This window comes from Panthera pardus, unplaced genomic scaffold (assembly GCF_024362965.1).
Source record: "Panthera pardus isolate Hobbes unplaced genomic scaffold, ASM2436296v1 HiC_scaffold_24, whole genome shotgun sequence".
In the NCBI taxonomy this organism is placed as follows: Eukaryota; Metazoa; Chordata; class Mammalia; order Carnivora; family Felidae; genus Panthera; species Panthera pardus.
In genome coordinates this window covers 106,281,102-106,299,899 of record NW_026526810.1, presented here as the reverse complement: position 1 = coordinate 106,299,899, position 18,798 = coordinate 106,281,102, and the positions used below count along the sequence as shown (strand labels likewise).

At 41.8% G+C, this 18,798-nt stretch overlaps 1 protein-coding gene across 7 annotated transcripts in view; it reads right to left on the bottom strand.

Annotated features, from left to right (window-relative positions):
- The window catches only part of RAD51B (RAD51 paralog B), a 640,680-nt gene that overhangs the window by 69,624 nt on the left and 552,258 nt on the right, over positions 1-18,798 (bottom strand). For 6 of the 7 annotated variants that reach the window (XM_019451449.2, XM_019451443.2, XM_019451450.2 and 3 more), the window contains one exon: positions 8,901-8,979. The exons of the other annotated variant lie outside the window; for it this stretch is intronic. In XM_019451449.2, coding sequence (XP_019306994.1) covers positions 8,901-8,979 — 79 coding nt within the window. The remainder of the gene's footprint in view (positions 1-8,900; positions 8,980-18,798) is intronic. 7 annotated transcript variants of the gene reach the window in all.

Below are 18,798 nucleotides of genomic sequence, written 5' to 3'. Positions count from 1 at the left end.
ACATTTGTTGTAGAAAAATACAGCCGCCCCAGTAGGTAGATGGGAAGATTTTTCAAAAGCTCCTCTATTTGTCAGTTTTTGTGAGTGCAATGTACTGTTTGTCAGTTCTTGTGGCATGTGCGAGGAAGTAGAAGTTTCGCATGGCTGGGGAGCGGCATGTGATGGATGTTCCGATTCTGTATGGGCGATGAATAACCCACGATTGCACAAGCCTGTCCTGGGAGTTGTTGTTAAGCATTTCTGTTCTCCTTGAGGTTTGTAAAGTACTTTTTAGTCAAGGTGACTTGTTAGATTCTCATCATGAGCACATTTTAATTGACCAAAAAATGAAGTACTGAAGCTAAGGGATTTACATTTCATCACATGGTGAAATTCAGGATCTGAACTCTTGACTCTCAACATTCCCTTTATTATTGAATCAATCCATTTAGAGCACATTAGTCAGCATGATTCAACATTAGTCACATGGCACTAATCAGCATTCCCCAGGGTCCCCAGATCTATCCTCAAACAGCAAAAGAAACTGGCCTCTATTAAAAGACAATGGAAAGCCATTTTCATCAGTATTCACAGGATGATGTCCAGTTCAACTCTCAGGAACCCTACTCTCCTACCCTCAGGAACCTTCCTCAGTCATCCTATTTGAAATGATTCTATCTCCTTTTTTTTTTTTTTTTTAATGTCTATGTTTTTTTTTTTTGAGAGAGAGATAGTGCAAGTAGGGGCAGGGCAGAGAGAGAGGAGGACAGGGGATCTGAAGCAGGCTCTGTGCTGACATCAGAGAGTCCTATGTGGGGCTTGAACTCACAAACCGTAAGATTATGACCTGAGCCGAAGTTGGATGCTTAACTGACTGAGCCATGCAGCAGGCACCCCAATTCTATTTCTTTTAAACATATCACATTGTTAGAACCTCGATAATAGGTGCCACAGTTTGCCTTTGATTAAACTTACTTTGTTTTTGAGCTAACTAGATTTTGAGCTACTAAAAGAGAGGGAGCATTTTCCCCCTAGTCTTATATCCTCTGAACACCATGGTTTACAAAATATAGATACCTCAACAAATACCTGCTGAACTGAACTCACTAAAATGGAGCTTAAGTCATATTCCAGAAAGAACACCAAGTCCTTTTGGAAGAAGTTTTCAAAGAAAATCAACAACCTGAATTGATTTAACATCTTTTGGTATTATTACCTGGGCATTTTCACAAATGCAAATTGTTAGCTATGCAAAGATAGCCAAATAGCTTCCAGGTTCTAAAAGAGGAGTGTGGATCCAGGCTAACTATAGTCCAGGCCTTGAAATAAAGTTTTTTAATATAACCTTATTCCAACTGACATTTTGTTCCATGTTTTAAAAAATGTGGAGACAGGAAAAAACATTTTGGGGGAAAAATGTGTTTAGTCTATGACTTTGGACCCAAATTCATACCCTGCTTTGTGCTATAAGCACAAGTAGCTCTTGTTCAAGTATCTTTCTTGCAGAGTGCATACTAGCACATACTAAAGTTTCTGCTTGAGAGAGATTTTGTTTTGGGTGGAGGACCAAAATTTTTGGTGCTGATCCTTGGTGGCATTACTAATTGTGATACCCTACTTCTCTGTTCTAGACTCTACCAAAGAGGGTACTATTAGTATTTTTAATATATAACATTTACAATACAATATTTATGCTGCATTTCAACATTATGCTACAAGCCCAGCCCTAGGGTCTGTACTATTGTACCCTGTGGTCTAATCTCTGCAACTGGGCTCCTCTGAAAAGGATGTGTCACTGAATATTCATCTCCCCTTCTCTCTCAAGGTAAAAGAACTCCCAAAATTTAGCTAGGCACATGGTCCCCAGATAAACAACTATAATTTTCCAGTCTTTCTTTTCATATATTTACAGATTGGCCAACATGATATAAGCAGGAATAATGTGTGTAACTTCTGGTTAATATCCTTAAAAGAAGGAGGATACCCTTTCCTTTCATCATCATTTTCTACCTCATATAAATTCTGCTACCTGGTTGGAGGTAATGATGCCGAGCCATTGTAGACCATGACAACCATGAAGGCAACATCCTAGGTGTGATGGGGCAACAAGCTAAGAGCCTGGGTCCCTGGACAAATACATGGAATGAGCTGCTATACTAGTTCTGGACTGTTTTCCTCTGCAATGCTATGTGAGAAAGCAATAAACCTCTACTTTTGATTTATATTAAGTGGACACTGTTAATTTGTATTATGATTCCACCCAGCCAAACTTATAACCCAACTCAGGAACTTTCTTGAGGGATTGCTTACAATAGAGTGACTGATCCATCTTAGCTTAGGATTTCAAGATTCAAGGTTCAGGACAGGAGTGGAATATTCCAACAGAGGCTCATGAAGCCTGAAAGATAAGTTGCCAGAAGGGCTGCCATGATGAAAGATGAGAGGCTCCACCCCATTTCTGATTTTATAAAATCTTAGGAGCCCTGAGTATTTGTGAAGGGCTACAAACCCAATTCTGAGGTAGTGAACCCTACTTTGCCTTTCTGGAACTCAGTCTGCTGTCCTGAAAATAAGGGCAGTGGATGAGACTAAAATCTCTCATTCTTGAAAGCGTATATAGTTATAGCTTTGGGAGGAATTAAAGTAATTTTTGTCAACTAATCATCTAAGTATATGCATAAAGCACATATGCTGTGCAGAAGATACCTCTAGAGACTATGGAAAGATAATACCCCAATGGCAGAGATAAAAGAGGTATCCACAGAGAATACATGAGAAGACTGCCCATGCAAACATGACAACCAACTTATAATTACACACAGCTGTGTAGCACTTGGTTCGCTACCTCCAGAGGAAGTTTAAATTGGTAAATGTCCTTGGAAAGCAACTTGGGAATATATAGTAAAGATTAAAGTGTGCATACCCTCTGACCAGTCGTTTCACTTTTTATGTATACCTAGAAAAACCCTCACACCAGCACACAAAGAAGCACATGTAACAGAATTCACTTAGTTAACAAATAATTGAGATTTCCATCAATAGGGGAATGGATAATGTGGCATATTCAGACAATGAATACAGATACCTCATTAAAGTAAAAGAACATGATCCATGTGTATCAATGTGGAAAAATCGTAAAAACAAGACATTAAGTGACAAAAGCAAATTGTGGAATGATGTGTCCAGTAAACCATTTATGCAGACTTGGAATGCACTCAAGACAAATCATTGTATCATATTTGGATTCACATACATGTAGAAAAGTCCTTCAGAACAAGGGAAAGGATATGTATCAAACCCTGGAGAGTTTCTACTTCTGTGAAAGAGTGTGAGGGAGGGATAGGTACAAGGGGTTTTTAATTTTGTCAAGTTTTATCCCTATAATTAAAAAAAAACTGGAACAAATCTGACAAAATTTTAACATTTGCTAAGTCTGGGTGTTAAAGTCATGGGTTTTATTATTTTCTGTCCTGTTCCATATTTAAAATATTTTATTTTGGAAATATTTTCCAAAAAAATATTTTTTTGGAAAATAAAATCTCTCTTTGAAGCTAATAGCCAGAGTTAAAAAAGTAAACAAAGCAGAGGGTTGGTGGGAGAAGTTGCCATGGAAGCAGGGAATGTGAAGTAAATGTTGAAAAAGAGGAGAGAACTGGCAGAGGGGCATGCTTCCTCATTTTCCCCAGGGACGTTCCTCCCTGAGAGGCAAGTGGGAGTCATGAAGGACAATGCCTTGGCCTCCACAAGCTTTTTGAGGCTGCAGTGGCACCTGGCAGCCCAGGGACAATGTGACAGACCTGCTCTGCCCTCTTCTCTGTGACCTCTGGGAGAGAAGTTCACTCTCTCTGCTCCATTGAATCCCAGGGCTCTCTGCCCAGACTCCCACAAGAATGCCAGGCTGTGCCAGGTGTGTGGGTTCTATTTACCAAGCAGACACCTCCATACCTGGATGGAAATAGATTGAGAATCTTCTGGGTCACTTTGAGTCCACTAGGCAGAAAACATTTAGATGTGTTACTAATTCAAACTGAAATCTGATGAATGTAGATGGTGGTATTTGGGGGAAAAGAATTTTTTAATAAATCACCCAGTTGGCTCAGGGTCTAAGAAAATGGGGTGGAAGAATCCAACCCAATTTTGTGACAAGGGAACAAATAGGGGAGATTAATGCCTCTCCCAATAAGCTTCAAAAGGCGATCAAACAAACATTCTTGATTTTACAAGAAAGATGAGGTACATAGCTATCTAGCCCTTAAGAAAAATCATTGTTTCATTGTTTTCTGATTTCTTCTGAGTCCCTAAGTAGGTGGTTGGAAAAATAGGAAACTAGCTTCATTTGCAGAATTGTCTCTGGACCCATCTCAGGGTGCCCTGGGCTCCCCTAAGATTCCTTAGCCCCATCCCAAGGTTTATGCTGCTCATTCAGAACTAAACTAGCAGAAGATAGCACCAGAATCCAAATTCAACCTGTCATACCTCATTTTAATTTTTTAAAAAACAACATAAAAACCACAATTCTGCCCTACTGAGAAACTAAGGCATTATTTTCTGTCCCTAACAACTTGGCACTTGATTTTCAAATGCTCGCTAGATTCCTGAGGAAATGGAGAGAGTAGGGCAAAGGAAGAGTGAATAAGGAGCCCCTCTTCATTCTCCCAGGCCAGCCCGGCTTCCTTACTAAGTCGGCAGGCCTCCACTGCCCTGAGCCTCACAAAGGCCAAGGCGGCTCTGGGAGAGACCAGCCTTGGGTTTTTCCTAGGCCTCCCGCAGCATCAGCAACACAGTCTGGCTGTTTTCAATTATAGGATCTTAATCTTTATTCCTGGCCTGACACAGAGGCCCAGGGGTCCCAGCTGTGATCTGCAGGGCACAACATTTGGGGCTTGTTGGGGAAACAAAGAACATGACCAGAGCAGAATATGGGTCAGGTTGGAGTTCACTGCAAATGCCCCTTTCCCTTCAGCAGCCAGGCGGTTCTGTGGGTCCACTCCATTAAGGCTGATTCCCAAAGCCAGCTCCTGCTTTCCTTTCTCCACTAGGCCCTGGCACCCTTAGCCTTACTCTGAGCCAGCCAAAACTCTAAGCTTTTCCCCCCAGTGGGTGCTGGGCATTTCATGTTGAACTCGGGGCAAGAGGAGAAAAGCATTAATGGGAGTCACCCCCACGCCCTCCACCTTTCCCACTTAAGTTGCACAAAAGGTCTGACTCTCCCTCTGCTGGGACCTGCCCCTCTCAGAGTCTGAACCATCAGGAAGCTGGTGGCTGCGAGCTCCCTCTCCTTTGAAGCCAACTATTTCCAGGGTCTTGAGCCCAACCATGAGGCCAGGATCTCCACAAGTGCAGGACAGACAAAGAAGATGCAAACAGCTCAGTATTACCATGGTAATGGCCTGAGCCAGGCAGCCTCCTGAAGATGCTGGGAGGGTGGGTTTTCTTTTACTTTTTCTTTTCTTTCTTTTTTTTCTTTTTCTTTTCTTTCTTTCTTTTTTTCTTTTTGCAAAAGGAGAATAGTTCCGCTTTCTATTTTACTACAACAATAGCACAGACCGGCTCCTTCAAGTATTTCAAAAAGCAGCCTGAGAAATCTCTAACCAGGCCCCTCAGTCTCTCCAGCCTGCCGATTTATTGTTCCTCCCATCCCAGGGAACAAAAAGGCAGGAAGGGTATAAGGCCCCCAGTTGCCGGCTGTTCTTAGCATCCTAATCCTTGGGAACTGGTAAGGGGAATGGCCTGTGGAGCCGGTAAATCGAATTCTGGCCTCACCTTTTATTCCCTCCCTCTGCTCATGCACACAGGAGCTCTCCAGGTATTATAAAACCTCCTGGTTAGTAGGCTGGTAGGAATCTTGGACTTGCTAACGGGATAAAAGGCAGTGAGGGGTCATTCCCACATTCACTGACAGCCCCCTCCACCTGAAAAAGGGCAGCCTGTATGGACTGTTCCTTCCCACCACTCCAGGCTGCCTCTGTATAACAAATACTGAACGTCCAGCCCCAAGTGTCTTTTTTAGTTGGTACCATAGGAGCTGCCCTCACTCTTCCAGCCTTTCCCCCTCTCCGTCTCTGTGTCTCTCAGACATGGATTGTATTGCCCCTCAAATCCCCTGCACTAGGTACCAACCAACCTCCATGCCAACCTGGGGCTAGCATGCCAGAGCAACCTCTCACACGAGGAAAGCTTCTCGACCTTGCCTGCAGGTATCTTTCCAAGGTTATCACCCAGAAATCAAAAGTTGCTTTGCCTTAAACCTGGGGAATTATGGAGGTGCCTTTTTTTTTTTTTTTTTAGTTCAGTCATCTGGTAAGAGTAGGGGGAAAAATAAGCTTTCATGTTCTGGTGTATGGAGATCTCAAGGTACAACTCTACTGAGCTAAGGGATGATAAGTACACCATCACCGAGGAGAATCAGATAAGCTGAAGGGTTAAGGCCTGTGGAGATCACCCAGGCCGATGACTACACTCCAAGGAAGAAAAATATTTTGCACTGCAACCTCCATACACAAACTCATTATGCACACACACAGTCACCCAAGAAATATGCCATGAAACAATGCAATATGTGTGATATAATCTGTGATTTTTAAAATTCTCCTCTATTTCATTTTTAAAAATTCTGGTTGTGACTCATTAATTTCATTTCACGACCCACCAATGGGTTGCAACACAGTTTGCAAAGTGCTGAATCAAGGTCAACATTGTCATTTTTAAGCGGAGAAAACTGGGGTGCCAGAGATTTTCTCAAGATTACACCAGAGCTAGAACAGAAATCCAAGGGAGTCTCTCCATTAGAGGAGGGATCTGCATTGTTTTCTCAGGACCAGAGCTCTTTCTTGTGTTCCCAAAGCCCTGGGAGCACATAGCTATTGGGGAGGGAGTCCCCAGAGGTCTGTATTCAGTGGCATTACTGCTAGGGTCAGAAGGGTTCTGCTGCCTCAGAAAAGCTCAGAGAGGGAGACATAGCTGGGGCAGGGGATGGAGAAAAATCTTTAAAAGCAACCAGGTGAGGCACTGAAGTCTCCCAGACATTTTTATTTATTGGTTGGGGTTCCTACATCATCGTACTCTTCCCTTAATTTTTCTCTCTCTGAGACACATAGCTATAGGTCAGCCTCCTTTCTCCTTTGTTTTCCAACTTTTTCTAATAGTCTTTCTTTGCCAATTTTTAACCTCTACCAATTCATTTCTAGCCTCTCTCCAAACAACTTTCTATTTCCTGTCAAAATCATAATCTTAGCAATGAGGCTCAGAAGCAACTCTGTGAATCTTGTTCTCGCAAATATTATCCTAAAAATTATCCAAATTAGGTCAGGCTTAGAGATGCTGTTTACCAAACTGCCCAGTGATCAAGATATAGGCACGATATCAAGGCTCTGAATACAAGCCATCTGGGCAAAACTGCCTCTTTTCCTCCTGACATTGCCTTGTAATCTTCCATAGAACTTCTTAAAATCTTCATTTAAATTTGCTATTTAGTTGATTTCTAATCTTTTAAGAAAGCCTCTAAAAACGAAGAGCCAAAAGCCACACTGTGTACTGGGTAAATAAGAGTTCAGCTTTCTGATTGCTTATTAGTTATACACCCTTAGAGAGTATGTAACAAAGGGGCCTGCTGTTTGCTTTGCTTAATCTGGTCTTAAAATCTCTGCTTCTTTGTCAGAAAACAATATTTGCAATTGTAAAAAAAATATTTACCAAGGAACTTGGATACCATAAGTCAAAGGCTAAGAGCCAAAGGTCAATAGTTCTTACCCCAAATTTCCCTGGACCCGAGTCCCTGCTGTGGAGCTCAGCTGCACCAAACAAACAAGCTGCTTTCCGGGTCCATTAAGAAGCGGACGTTTTAGAAGGGGAAGGAAAGGGGAGGCTGCAGCCTGCTCCTCGGTCCAAAAGCATGAGCCCTCCAGCCTGCCCCACAAAATTCCTGCTAGATCTTTCCTATGCAATGTGTCTCCATGGGAATATTCTAAGGACTCACCCTGTTTCATCAACCTGGGGAAAGTACTCGACTTACAAAATCCTAAAGGGTGGATATTCCTCCTACAGACAGCAATGACAGTATGTTCCACTGGGCTTTGGCATAGATGTTCACCTATGCATTCTGTGGACCTGCCTCCTGCCTGGCAGTGGGGGGCAGATGTGTGTCCTCAGTCTTCGGTGGAGACTGTTCTCAATCTACAAAGCAGCTTTGGACAACTGGCCCTGTGGGCTAAGTTCAACAGTGTTTGAGTTTGCCTCTCATTTTCGTTATTTTCTGGACAGACCTGCAATCACCAGAAGACCCAGCATCTGGGAACCACCATTGTACATCAGTGAGTTCCAGGCGGTGGCCTTGGGGCACTCTATTGTGAGCCAGAACTCAGCTCCTTCTAAGTCCTAGGCCCGTGTCACATGGTACAGGTCAGCAAGGCCTGGTCCCCAGTCGGGACTCGAGTAAAGGGAACAGAAATGGAGTAACCAGAAAGGGGCCGAGAAAGTAGTGGCCAAGGAGCCATGACAAAGTGTCTCCCAGGCTGCCAGACCAGACAGTTTTTCAGTTTGGTAAGCAAGAGGGCTCTGAGGCAATGCTGGGTCCTCCACACTCTCATCAGAGGCTTACTGTCTGGTTCCTCACTCCACAGGGTCTGCAAAGAGCACCAGCTTTTGGCAGTTCCTAGATTAGTGCTTTAACTCTCATTCTTTGCCTCACTCTATTAGGAAATTCTCTAGTTTTCCCTCAGCCTCACCTCCACCTTCTGTTACGTTCTTGCCACAATTATCAATCTCTTTTGATCTCATCAGGATAAATATCATTGGTGAATTCATCTTGGCCTTTGATTCTGCCCTGAAGCAGCTTCTATCAGGAGCATGGCAGTAATTATCACCAGTGGTAGGCAGCAGTGAGCATAATCAGCTTAAAGAAATGGCTTAATCAAGGATCTTACCTTGAAGAACCAGGCCTTCCTTCTGGATGGTATAAGCAAATGAGGTGAAGGGAGCCAGAGGGGACTTGGCAATGAGAATCTGCACATAAAGCATATTTTCCCAGAGTTAGTCAAAGGGGTATCATATCAGAGATGAACCTCTGTTCACTCCCCTTCCCACTTTGAGACAAAGCGGTAACATGTGACTACAAGCCATAAAGTTTATTTAAAAAAATTACTTTAGAACCAAATCAGTGTTATTCCTTCAAAAAGCTGATCACTTTGGAAGGCTGTACATTTATCCCAACTATTCTGCCCCTGAATGCCATATTCTTGACCAGTTCCTTTAGAAATGTTTCCTTATTTTATGCCTCATGCTTTAACAGCTACCTTTTTGCCCAAAGATAAACCTAGACTGATTCTCTAATCTTATTCATAAATTTAGCTATTTTTCTAAAAAGAAATTCAAAGCTACCCTTAAAAGATAAAGATTTACTATCATTATAAATATTCACAATAACTTGGTAAAAGCAAAGCCATGATAATTTGCTTTATTGGCCCCAGCTCTTTACCAATTCTGTATTCATGCCATTTGCCCTGTAACTACATTTCCTCTTGCTTAAGGTGTAGGTATTTCCCTGGACTGAGGATTTGCCCATATGACTTGCTTTGGCTAACAGGTTTTTTGCCTAGGCTTCGAGAAGCCTCACATATCTCCCCTTGCTCTCTTATGCTTCTGCTACTGTGAGAGAAAAATACGTCCAAGCTAACCTGCTATCTCAGAAGGAGGTTGAGAGACACCTGGTGCAGTGCTGGCCAGCCACACCCAGTCCATATTGCTGACCCCCAAGAGAACCACATACATATTAGTTAAGTGCTTATTACTCTATGCTTCTGAGATTTTGGTGGTGTTGTCATGAAGCATCACTGCAGCAAGAGTTGAATGATATACCAGCGAACACAAAATATCAACAAATATTTTGAGCAATGGCTTTCTCTTAACAAAATACCTACTTTAAAAGGGATAGTCATGGGGTGCCTGTGTGGCTCAGTGAGTCGAGTGTCTCAGATCATGATCTCGGCTCAGGTCATGATTTCAGCTCAGGTCACGATCTCATCATTTGTGGGATCGAGCTCTATGTCAGGCCCTGTGCTGACATTGTAGAGCCTCCTTGGGATTCTGTCTCCCTCTCTCTTGGCCCCCTCCCCTGCTTGCACACTCTTTCTCTCTCAAAATAAATAAATAAAGTTAAAAAAAATAAAAATAATAAAAAATAAAAGGGATAGTCATTTGGTCATTAAAAAAGTATTATCATTAACACCTATTCTCATACTTCATAGGGTTCCACTGAACCTCTATGACATTTCTCTTGAAGGAAGATGAAGACCAGTTTCCTGCTTTACAAATTAACATCATCAAAGATAGGGATAGTGTGACACAGAGCCACTTAGGTAATCAGGGAGGCAAGAGAGAAGGAAGAAGTAATTTCAAATCACCAAAAGGCTTAAATGTAATATCTCAATTTATCTCAATACAGCAAACATTTACTGATTGTCAACTCTGGTGGTATAATGCGGTGGAAAGATCATAGGTTGTAGTCATAGAGTTTGAATCCAGGCTCTTCCCCTAATCAGCATGGTGCCTATTATAAGACCTCCAATTTTCCCGTAATAGCCACCCCCTCTTCTTCTGTTTAGTTAATAACTCCCCAGGTTTCAACACTTCTCTGCCACTTTTGCAACTGGGGGGTGACCATGTGATCAAGCTTTGACTAACAGTCTGTGAGTACAAGTGACAGGTAACACTTCCAATGTTTTGAAAACTAATGTTTTCATTAAATCACTGTGTGCTCTCCACTTTCCCTTTCCCTGTTCCCAAGGGCAGGAACTGGCTTCAACTACATGGAGGTGGACATCCTGGGAGATGATAAAGCAACTTGGGAGCAGGAAGCTGAGTGACCTCACAAAGCATCAGTGCTTCCCACCTGGGATCACCTGTCCATCTCAGGACAGAGCCACTTGTCTGAACCACTGAGTTTCCAAATGTCTTTGTTACTATGGTGTTTGTAGCCTGAATTCTAACCAATACCGTGGTTCTGCACAACCTAACCTTTTTGATTCTCAGTTTCCTCACATGTAAAATGGGGATAATAACACCCACCTAAGTGGGATTATTGTGAAGATCAAATTAAGTATATTAAAATTCCTGTCACTGAGCCAAACTAAGAAAAACATTTCCAATCAACTCGTCCCATATACTTCCCAAGTACTCCTTACTTTTCACTCATCAAAAACCAAAATACTTTACTTTTTTTTTTTAATGTTTATTCATTTTTGAGAGACAGGGAGAGACAGAGCATGAGAGGGAAGGGGCAGAGAAAGAGGGAGACACAGAATCTGAAGCAGGCTCTAGGCTCTGAGCTGTCAGCACAGAGCCCGACGCGGAGCTCAAACTCACGAACTGCAAGATCATGACCTGAGCCGAAGTTGGACGCTCAACCGACTGAGCCACGCAGGCGCTCCTAAAATACTTTACTTTTACCAGAAGGATTCAACTCAAGTTAAATCTCAGTAATTTACTACTGCTTTACTACTGCTCTAGAGTTATGTGAATAAATTTGCTCATCATTCTTAGACCCAATGAGTAGGTCGTATAGGTGGGCATTAGCATCTTCATGTCAACACACCTCACCTGAAAATTAGGTGGAACCTTTCTGACAGAGTTAGTTTAGGGGCGGTTCAATGTGAAGTTTATGGATGCCCAATGGCAGGAGAAGGGCATGACAGAAAAGAAGATAGTACTTCTCAAACTTCAATGTGCGTATGAGTCACCTACAGGTTTTGTTGACATGCAATTTCTCATTCAGTAGGGCCTGATAATCTGCATTTCTAGCAAGCTCCTAGGAGATGCTGATGCTGTGGTCCATAGACCGCATTTTGAACAGCTGGGTTCCAGGAAATTAGCCCGACTGAAGAATCTAAGATGAAGAAGCAAGAGACAGGAGTCCTGGAGCCAATTAGAAAGCTATTGTGATAATTCAGGGCTGAGATGACAAGGCCCTCAACCACAGTTGTGTCAGAAAGAATGGGAAAAAAAGGAAATGGAGAGAAGAAATATAAATCCTTTAGATCAAAGAGCAACAGAAATAAATTAAACATATCCCAAACCTCAGATCTTTCTTGTCTGCATAATTGCACATGAAACCAAAAGGGTATAAATAAATAGTAATCAATAAAGTATCATACTATATTTTTGAAAATCATATTAACCATTTTTACTTTATAGACTAAAAATCTGACACTAAGGGAAAAAAATAAGATATTCCAATGCAGCACAACAAACAGGATCTAAGGCTATGGGTCAGTGGTGCCACCTCCATCATTTGAACACTTCCACTCCTAGGGAGCACATGCCCACTGTGAATAAGCCAAGAGACATTCGCCTGGAGGGACCTCACACCTGGAAAGACCTCCCTTCCAGGGAATCATGGACTTTGGGCAGGTCATTGATAAATGCCCTGTCCTTCCTGAGCAGGGTTTAAAATCGGTCATCAAAAGGATGATTTGTATGCAATTAGAAAGAGGAAGCGATCAGTTGTGTCAGATGAATCGCACTTCCTTTTTTTTGGAAAGAACTTCCAGATTGATAGATCTGAGGGCTACCACCAACATGAAATATCTGATTTTCTGCAAAAAAAATGTAACAAATTCTCAATATCCTTCTGGGATAGAGTAAAGACAAGTTGGGCTGGAGGCCAATACCATTAAGTGGGTTTGTAAGTGACACGAAGATCAATAGCAACCTCTAGTAGAATGCATTGGATTCTAGCCTTGGTCTTGTCCATGTTCAGCATTCTTACTGACCTGGACAAGGACACTGATGTCCTCAACCCCATCCATACAACAAATATGGGATCCACCATGGAACAGAACTGCCCCAAACTGCCACCCTAATGGAGTTTATATTCTAAAGGATGAAAAAGATAATAAATAAAATGAGTAGAATATATGGTATATTAAATGATTATGCATGCGATGGAGGGAAAAAAGGCAGAGAAAGAGTATAGGAAGTGTATTGGAACTGAGGAGAGGGTCAATTTTAAATAGAGTATTAAGAGAAGACCTTACTAAAAAGGTGACATTTGGACTTGTGGATCATGTAATTAAACCTATTGATGGGATGCTGAATGTGGTAACAGAAGACAAAAAATGCAAAGAGTCGTTATATTGGATTAGACAATCATAATAACAAAACAAATCTCAGTCTGGCTAGAAGGTTGGGACAAATCCTGCAAATCTTTCAGAATGAAATTTTATTAAAATATATGTAAGGCCCTGTCCTTGAATACAACGGACCAACTACTGGTTACAGAATGGCTTACAGAATAGCATTCAGAAAATGGTTTAGGAGTGTTAGTTAACTATAGTTCAATACAAGTTGGTTGTGAAATGTGGTTCACAAAAATCTAGCATGGTCTCAGGTTGTATTAGTGGAGACACAGTATCTGGAACAAGAGAAGTGATGGTCTTCTTCTCATTCAACAAATCATACTGGGTGCGATGTGTTTGGATTGGAGCCTAAATTCCAAAAGAGAAACTGACAAACAGAAGAACAACTGGAAGTGAAGGGTGAAGTGGGGTGAAGGTGTGTTTGCTTTTAATAGTTTTCTTTCTTCCTTTCCTTCCTTTCATTCTTCCTTTTTTCTTTTCTTTCTTCCCCTCTCTCCTCCTTCCTTCCTCCATACTTCTCTCCCTCTCTTCTTCCCTCCCTCTCTTCTTCCCTCCCCCCTCCTTCCTTTCTTTCTTTCTTTCTTTCTTTCTTTCTTTCTTTCTTTCTTTCTTTCTATATGAGTTTTCTGATCTGAAGATTCTTTAGTGTTACATATTAGAGAGGAGAAGAGTAAATTCGTTTTCTAGCCCAACAGATTTCAGGAAAAAAGTGATGCTTGCCATGTATCTTTGTGAATACATAGAGAGTCTTCCCTTTTTAAGACTTGAATGAATACCCCACGCTCTTGTGCCTTTCTACCTTTCAAACTAGAAATTATCCTTTTCTAATGCAAACAAACCTCCCTAGTAGATGATTTGGGCTATTTTGTTTCAGATGTTCAGTCATCTCCTACATTTGGTGTGCTCTAATCGTTGTCTGACTTGTGCTGTTGTCAAATGTCATTCTACCTTCTGCAATACATCATGACCTGCAGGGAGGGCCTGGCTGCTTAATAAAATTCCAAGATGCTAGATGAACATTTTTTTTAAATCATACTCAACCTTGCATGCAATGTGTGAGGTTGGCTTTGGAATCCTCTGAGGGTTCACAGAAATATGTAGGTGGGCAAGAATGAGTGCAGACACTTTGGCTCAGAAAGCCAAAGTGTCTTAGGCCAAAGCCTAAGGCCACACCGGGCAGGTGTGTGGTGTTGTGAGCTGTTATCCCACCTGCAAATAGCTAGGTTGTTGTTGTTGTTGTTGTTGTTGTTGCTTTAATGTTTCCTTTATATCAGACTAGCTTGACTTAATACTCTAATGAATATACTTTTTCCTCTCTTCACCTATTCTTGCAAGGAAAGTGATCATCAATATATTAAAATTCTTTTGAAGAACATTTAAGGTATAGATGTGTTGGGTTCCAAATCCCACTACTATCTGGACATAATTTCCATTACTTGTACCCCCTACTCACTACTCACTTATTCAATCCACAAATACTATCCAAGTACTTATTCAAGTACTACAAATAGTATCCAAGTACTATCCATGTACTCATTCAATCCACAAATATTTACTGGGCACTTTCCTTTGTGCTAGGCACTGTTCTGGATGCAGGGGAGATAGCAGGGGATGAGACAGACAAGGTCCTTGCTTTCATGGAGCTGACATTCTGGTGGCAGAAGACAGACAATACAGGGAGGTCTTTAGGCCTTTGGGGTTTTTTTCCCATTGACATTCTACTATGAGTTTCTTTTTCCTGGGCACTCACTCATTCATTCATTCAATCCATTCATCAACAAACATTTATTGAATACCTACTGTGGACCAGGCAGATTCAATCTGCACTGTGTGAATTCGCACTTTTTAAAGGACTGCTATCTATTTCTACCTCAATTTATTTCTTATGTGTATGTTCTGAATTTTCGATGGGATTGCAAAGATCAGAGCACTTTCTTTGATCCCACATCCATCCCTTTTATAGGGCCCAAACCAGTGCTTTGCACAAAGTGGGCTCTGAAAATGACCAGTGAGTATTTTCCTCACTGTTCTTCACTTTATCCCTATTTTTCACACTTTATGTGTGAAGTTTTCTCCCAATTTACAAGTGAACACACAGAGGCCTAGGTATTCTAAATAAAACTTGGAAAGAGAAGTTAGCTTTTGGGGCTCACTGGCCTCCCCTTACGGACCCTATTCTCCTTCTTTTGTGTCCCCTCAGGTGCCTATTTGGCTTTGGAGCAAATACATTGTCAGCAGATTCTCTTTAGCTTTAAAGTGGCAGCTGATTTAAACCTTCTAGGGTTACCCTTTCTGGTGTTTGCATTTTAAATATAAGGCTCTCAAAGGAGATTAATGGATCTAAAATAGTGGAAAGTCCTACAGGATCAGGATGGGTGAGGGAGCCTTCCGGTGTTCCCACAGTGATGACGATAATGATGAAGGAGAAAACAACAACACTTTGAGGTAGGTGGCTTATAAGTGCGGAAGTCGGGATTTCAGCCCAAGCCAGATGGTCCTATAGTCTGTTTTTGAACCACCATGATGGTAGCCCCCAATGTGTCATGCACAGATGAATCTACTTTTCTGGGATAATACATCAAATGAGGCAAGATGTATAACAGACAATAAGGGCATTTTTTTTTTCTGCAGCCTGGATATTGCACAAGTCCAGACAAAGAAGGGAGTTGGATAAGACATCCATGCAAGCTGCCTTGGAGGTTGGAAGTTCACAAGCATCCACACTGGCAGTCTTCTTTCTGCCCTTCATTTCTGAATGTCCAAATCCTACCTACTCCTTGAATCCCATACAACTGCCACCTCTCCCAGAAAGCCCATGCCATTGCTCCAGCCTGAGGTAATCTTTCTCTAATCCCCTCACACTCCATCTATACCTCTCTAATGGTGCCTACTGCTTTCTCCACTGTTTCACAGTGAATGTTACCTGGACCTACTACCACGTATTTGAAGGTAGAGACCATCATTGCTGCTTCTCCTAGTCCCACCAACCTCCAGTATGGTGCCAAATACATAACAGAAGGTGAATTATAAAACCAAAAAAATGAAGCAGTGAATAAATGCACAAATTGTTGACCATCAGAAGCCCTGACTCATACCCACTTTGAAGACTTAGCTGGCACCCCTCCCCAAAGTTGGGAGACTTAGAAGATGCCATAGAAAAGAGCAGCTTGCCCAGTCAATCACTGCCAAGATTCTCAGCTTGGGCAGGTCCAAAGTCAAGTCTTTGGTTTCAGCTTGCTATAGCATCACATGTTTTTCCTGGCCTGATCCCACTTCTAAGAGGCTCAGAAAGTGGAAAAGGAGCCATAGAACAGAAAGTGCTGGCCATAGGAACCTCAGGCCTTCTCCAGTATGGTGACACCTTCTAGGGATAGTGCCTGTGTCATTCTAAAGTGTAGGTGTGACCCTCATCTGGAGCAACCCAGCCCAGGCCTTCTCCTCCATGGGTGGTCAGAAAAGCCAGTGTGGAGCAGACACACAAAGATGTCAGGAACCTTGGGTACAGGCCTTCCTGGAGGCTGCTTTTATAGAGTTCTGGTCCTGGCAGTTTACCTGAGTTTCTGCAATACAGCCTCAAATTTAGGAAAAAGTGAGTTTTGCCTTTATGGCCCAGGAAAGGAGACATGAATAAGCAGCCATGTGCTGAGGGTAATCTGGCACCAATTCTTCCACTTTCTCTTCTCTAATTCTTGTGCCAGGAAGGCTTCCCTTAACACTGCTAATGAGTCCTTCCTCTCTTCTATTTCCTTCTCCTTCGCAACCACTACCCCAAATCTCACATTGGTTGGGGGCGAAAGGCAGAGTAAAACCAGCTGGCAGAGGAAAAGAATAAGCAGAAGAATTTCTTTCTGTAAGGGGCAGGTGGTAAACCTGGCTTTCTTTCTATCTCTGCTCTCTGCTACAAAACTTAGAGTCCAAAGACAATGTAACATGTTCAGCCAAGAAAACTGGGGTGGGAAGCAATTGAGACAGCTGAGAAATGTGACTTCATATCCATCCACAATTATTTAATTAACCCTGCTTCAGCCTCCTCTGTGATCAGCAAATTATGTGGTGGTTGATGAATTCGGCAGTGATGTCCTTGTTGAATACATCTAATACTTTCATCTGCATGCAGAGGTCCTTCTGAGAAGCAAGGGAGGAAACCTACTGACTCTGAAATGTCCTTCAACAGGGACCCTATTTTCTCACTTCAACTGGATGTCTAGGCTAATAAAACCCATTGCTAAGCTAAACAAACCTTTCCTCTAGCTGTACCAAGTGTCTGTGACAGAAATTCTTCATGCCAGGGATTTTCCTCCTTGTCCAAGACTTAGAAAAAGGTTGTTTTCTCAGCTGCTTTGAAGCCCAGGAAGACAGCCAGGGAGGCAAACAAGGCAGTCAGTCTTGCATCAGATAATTCAACAGGCTTTTGATAACCTCAAGTCTTCTGTCTCTTCCCCAGGTTGAGCTGAATTCTCCAAGCCTAGGGACAGAAAGCCGGAAACGCTCCAGACAGGAAGATCTCTGTGGCTGGAAAGAGGCCACAGGACCTGGGGGGGGGGGGGGGGGGGGGGCGGGCAGGGGGGCTTGAAGTGTACCCAGTGATCCTCAAAGGAATTCCCTAGTCATTGTGTTAAGAGAGCTGGAGGGAAAGGTGGCAGAGGTCCAGTTCCCAGTCCTTATCTGGATCGTATACTGATTGGAATCTGCTTCATCACTTGGAAAATCACTCTCTGTGGAACACTGAAGTGTCAGTACCGACAGCTTTGCAAGATTATGAGAGGAGAGTGGAGAATGAATTTAATGGCATCTAAACTGCCTTCTCCAAATAGGGGAGTAAGATCTGCAGAAGTCATAAAGTACTGGAAAATGACAGGGTGGAAAAATGAACCATATTTGAGCAGGCATGAACTTATTAATTTATCTACATGTGGTCTACTTCACAACTTTCCCTACAGAAATTAGGGGCAGAAATTAAGTTGATTTGAATTCCTAATGAAATATAATTCTAGACTCAGAAGATTCTCCTACAAAGTTTGGTCCTGAGGTTACAAGACCTTATTCCCCCATAGAGTATCACTATACTCTTTTACAACATCTCTCTGGTGATTATTTAAAAATGTTTATCTATAATACACCGGGTTCCCAAAGCATATAAACTAAAAGAGCTAGCTCCCTAAAGAAAACGTTAAGTTCCTCAGACCAATAAGATATTAACTTAGTAAATTATGATAGTAATACTTCAGGGTCAGAGTGTCATTTTGAGCTTATTTTTTCCCCAACATTTTATTATGAAAATTCTCAAACATACAGCAAAGTTGAAAGAGTTTTTTAGTGGGTACCCATAAACTTATCAAGTAGATTATACCTTAGCATTTTATTATACTTGTTTTTATCACATATCTACCCATCCATCAACCCATGTTATATTCTGTTGTCATTGCATTTCAAAGTCAGTTGCAAACATCAGTGCACTTTCCCCTAAATACTTTAGCATGCATATAGTTATCTATAAGCTTAATATTTGTTCATATATTTTTAAAACCATGTTCGGGTTTTTTTAAGTGAATTTTACATGAAGTTTGAAAGGGTTAGTGATTTTCCCCAAATTATACTAACATCAGAGAGAATTTAGCGACTACACATATATAGATAGCATATAAATGTATATAGTCAAAGAATATGGGTCATTCTTTCTATATTAAAT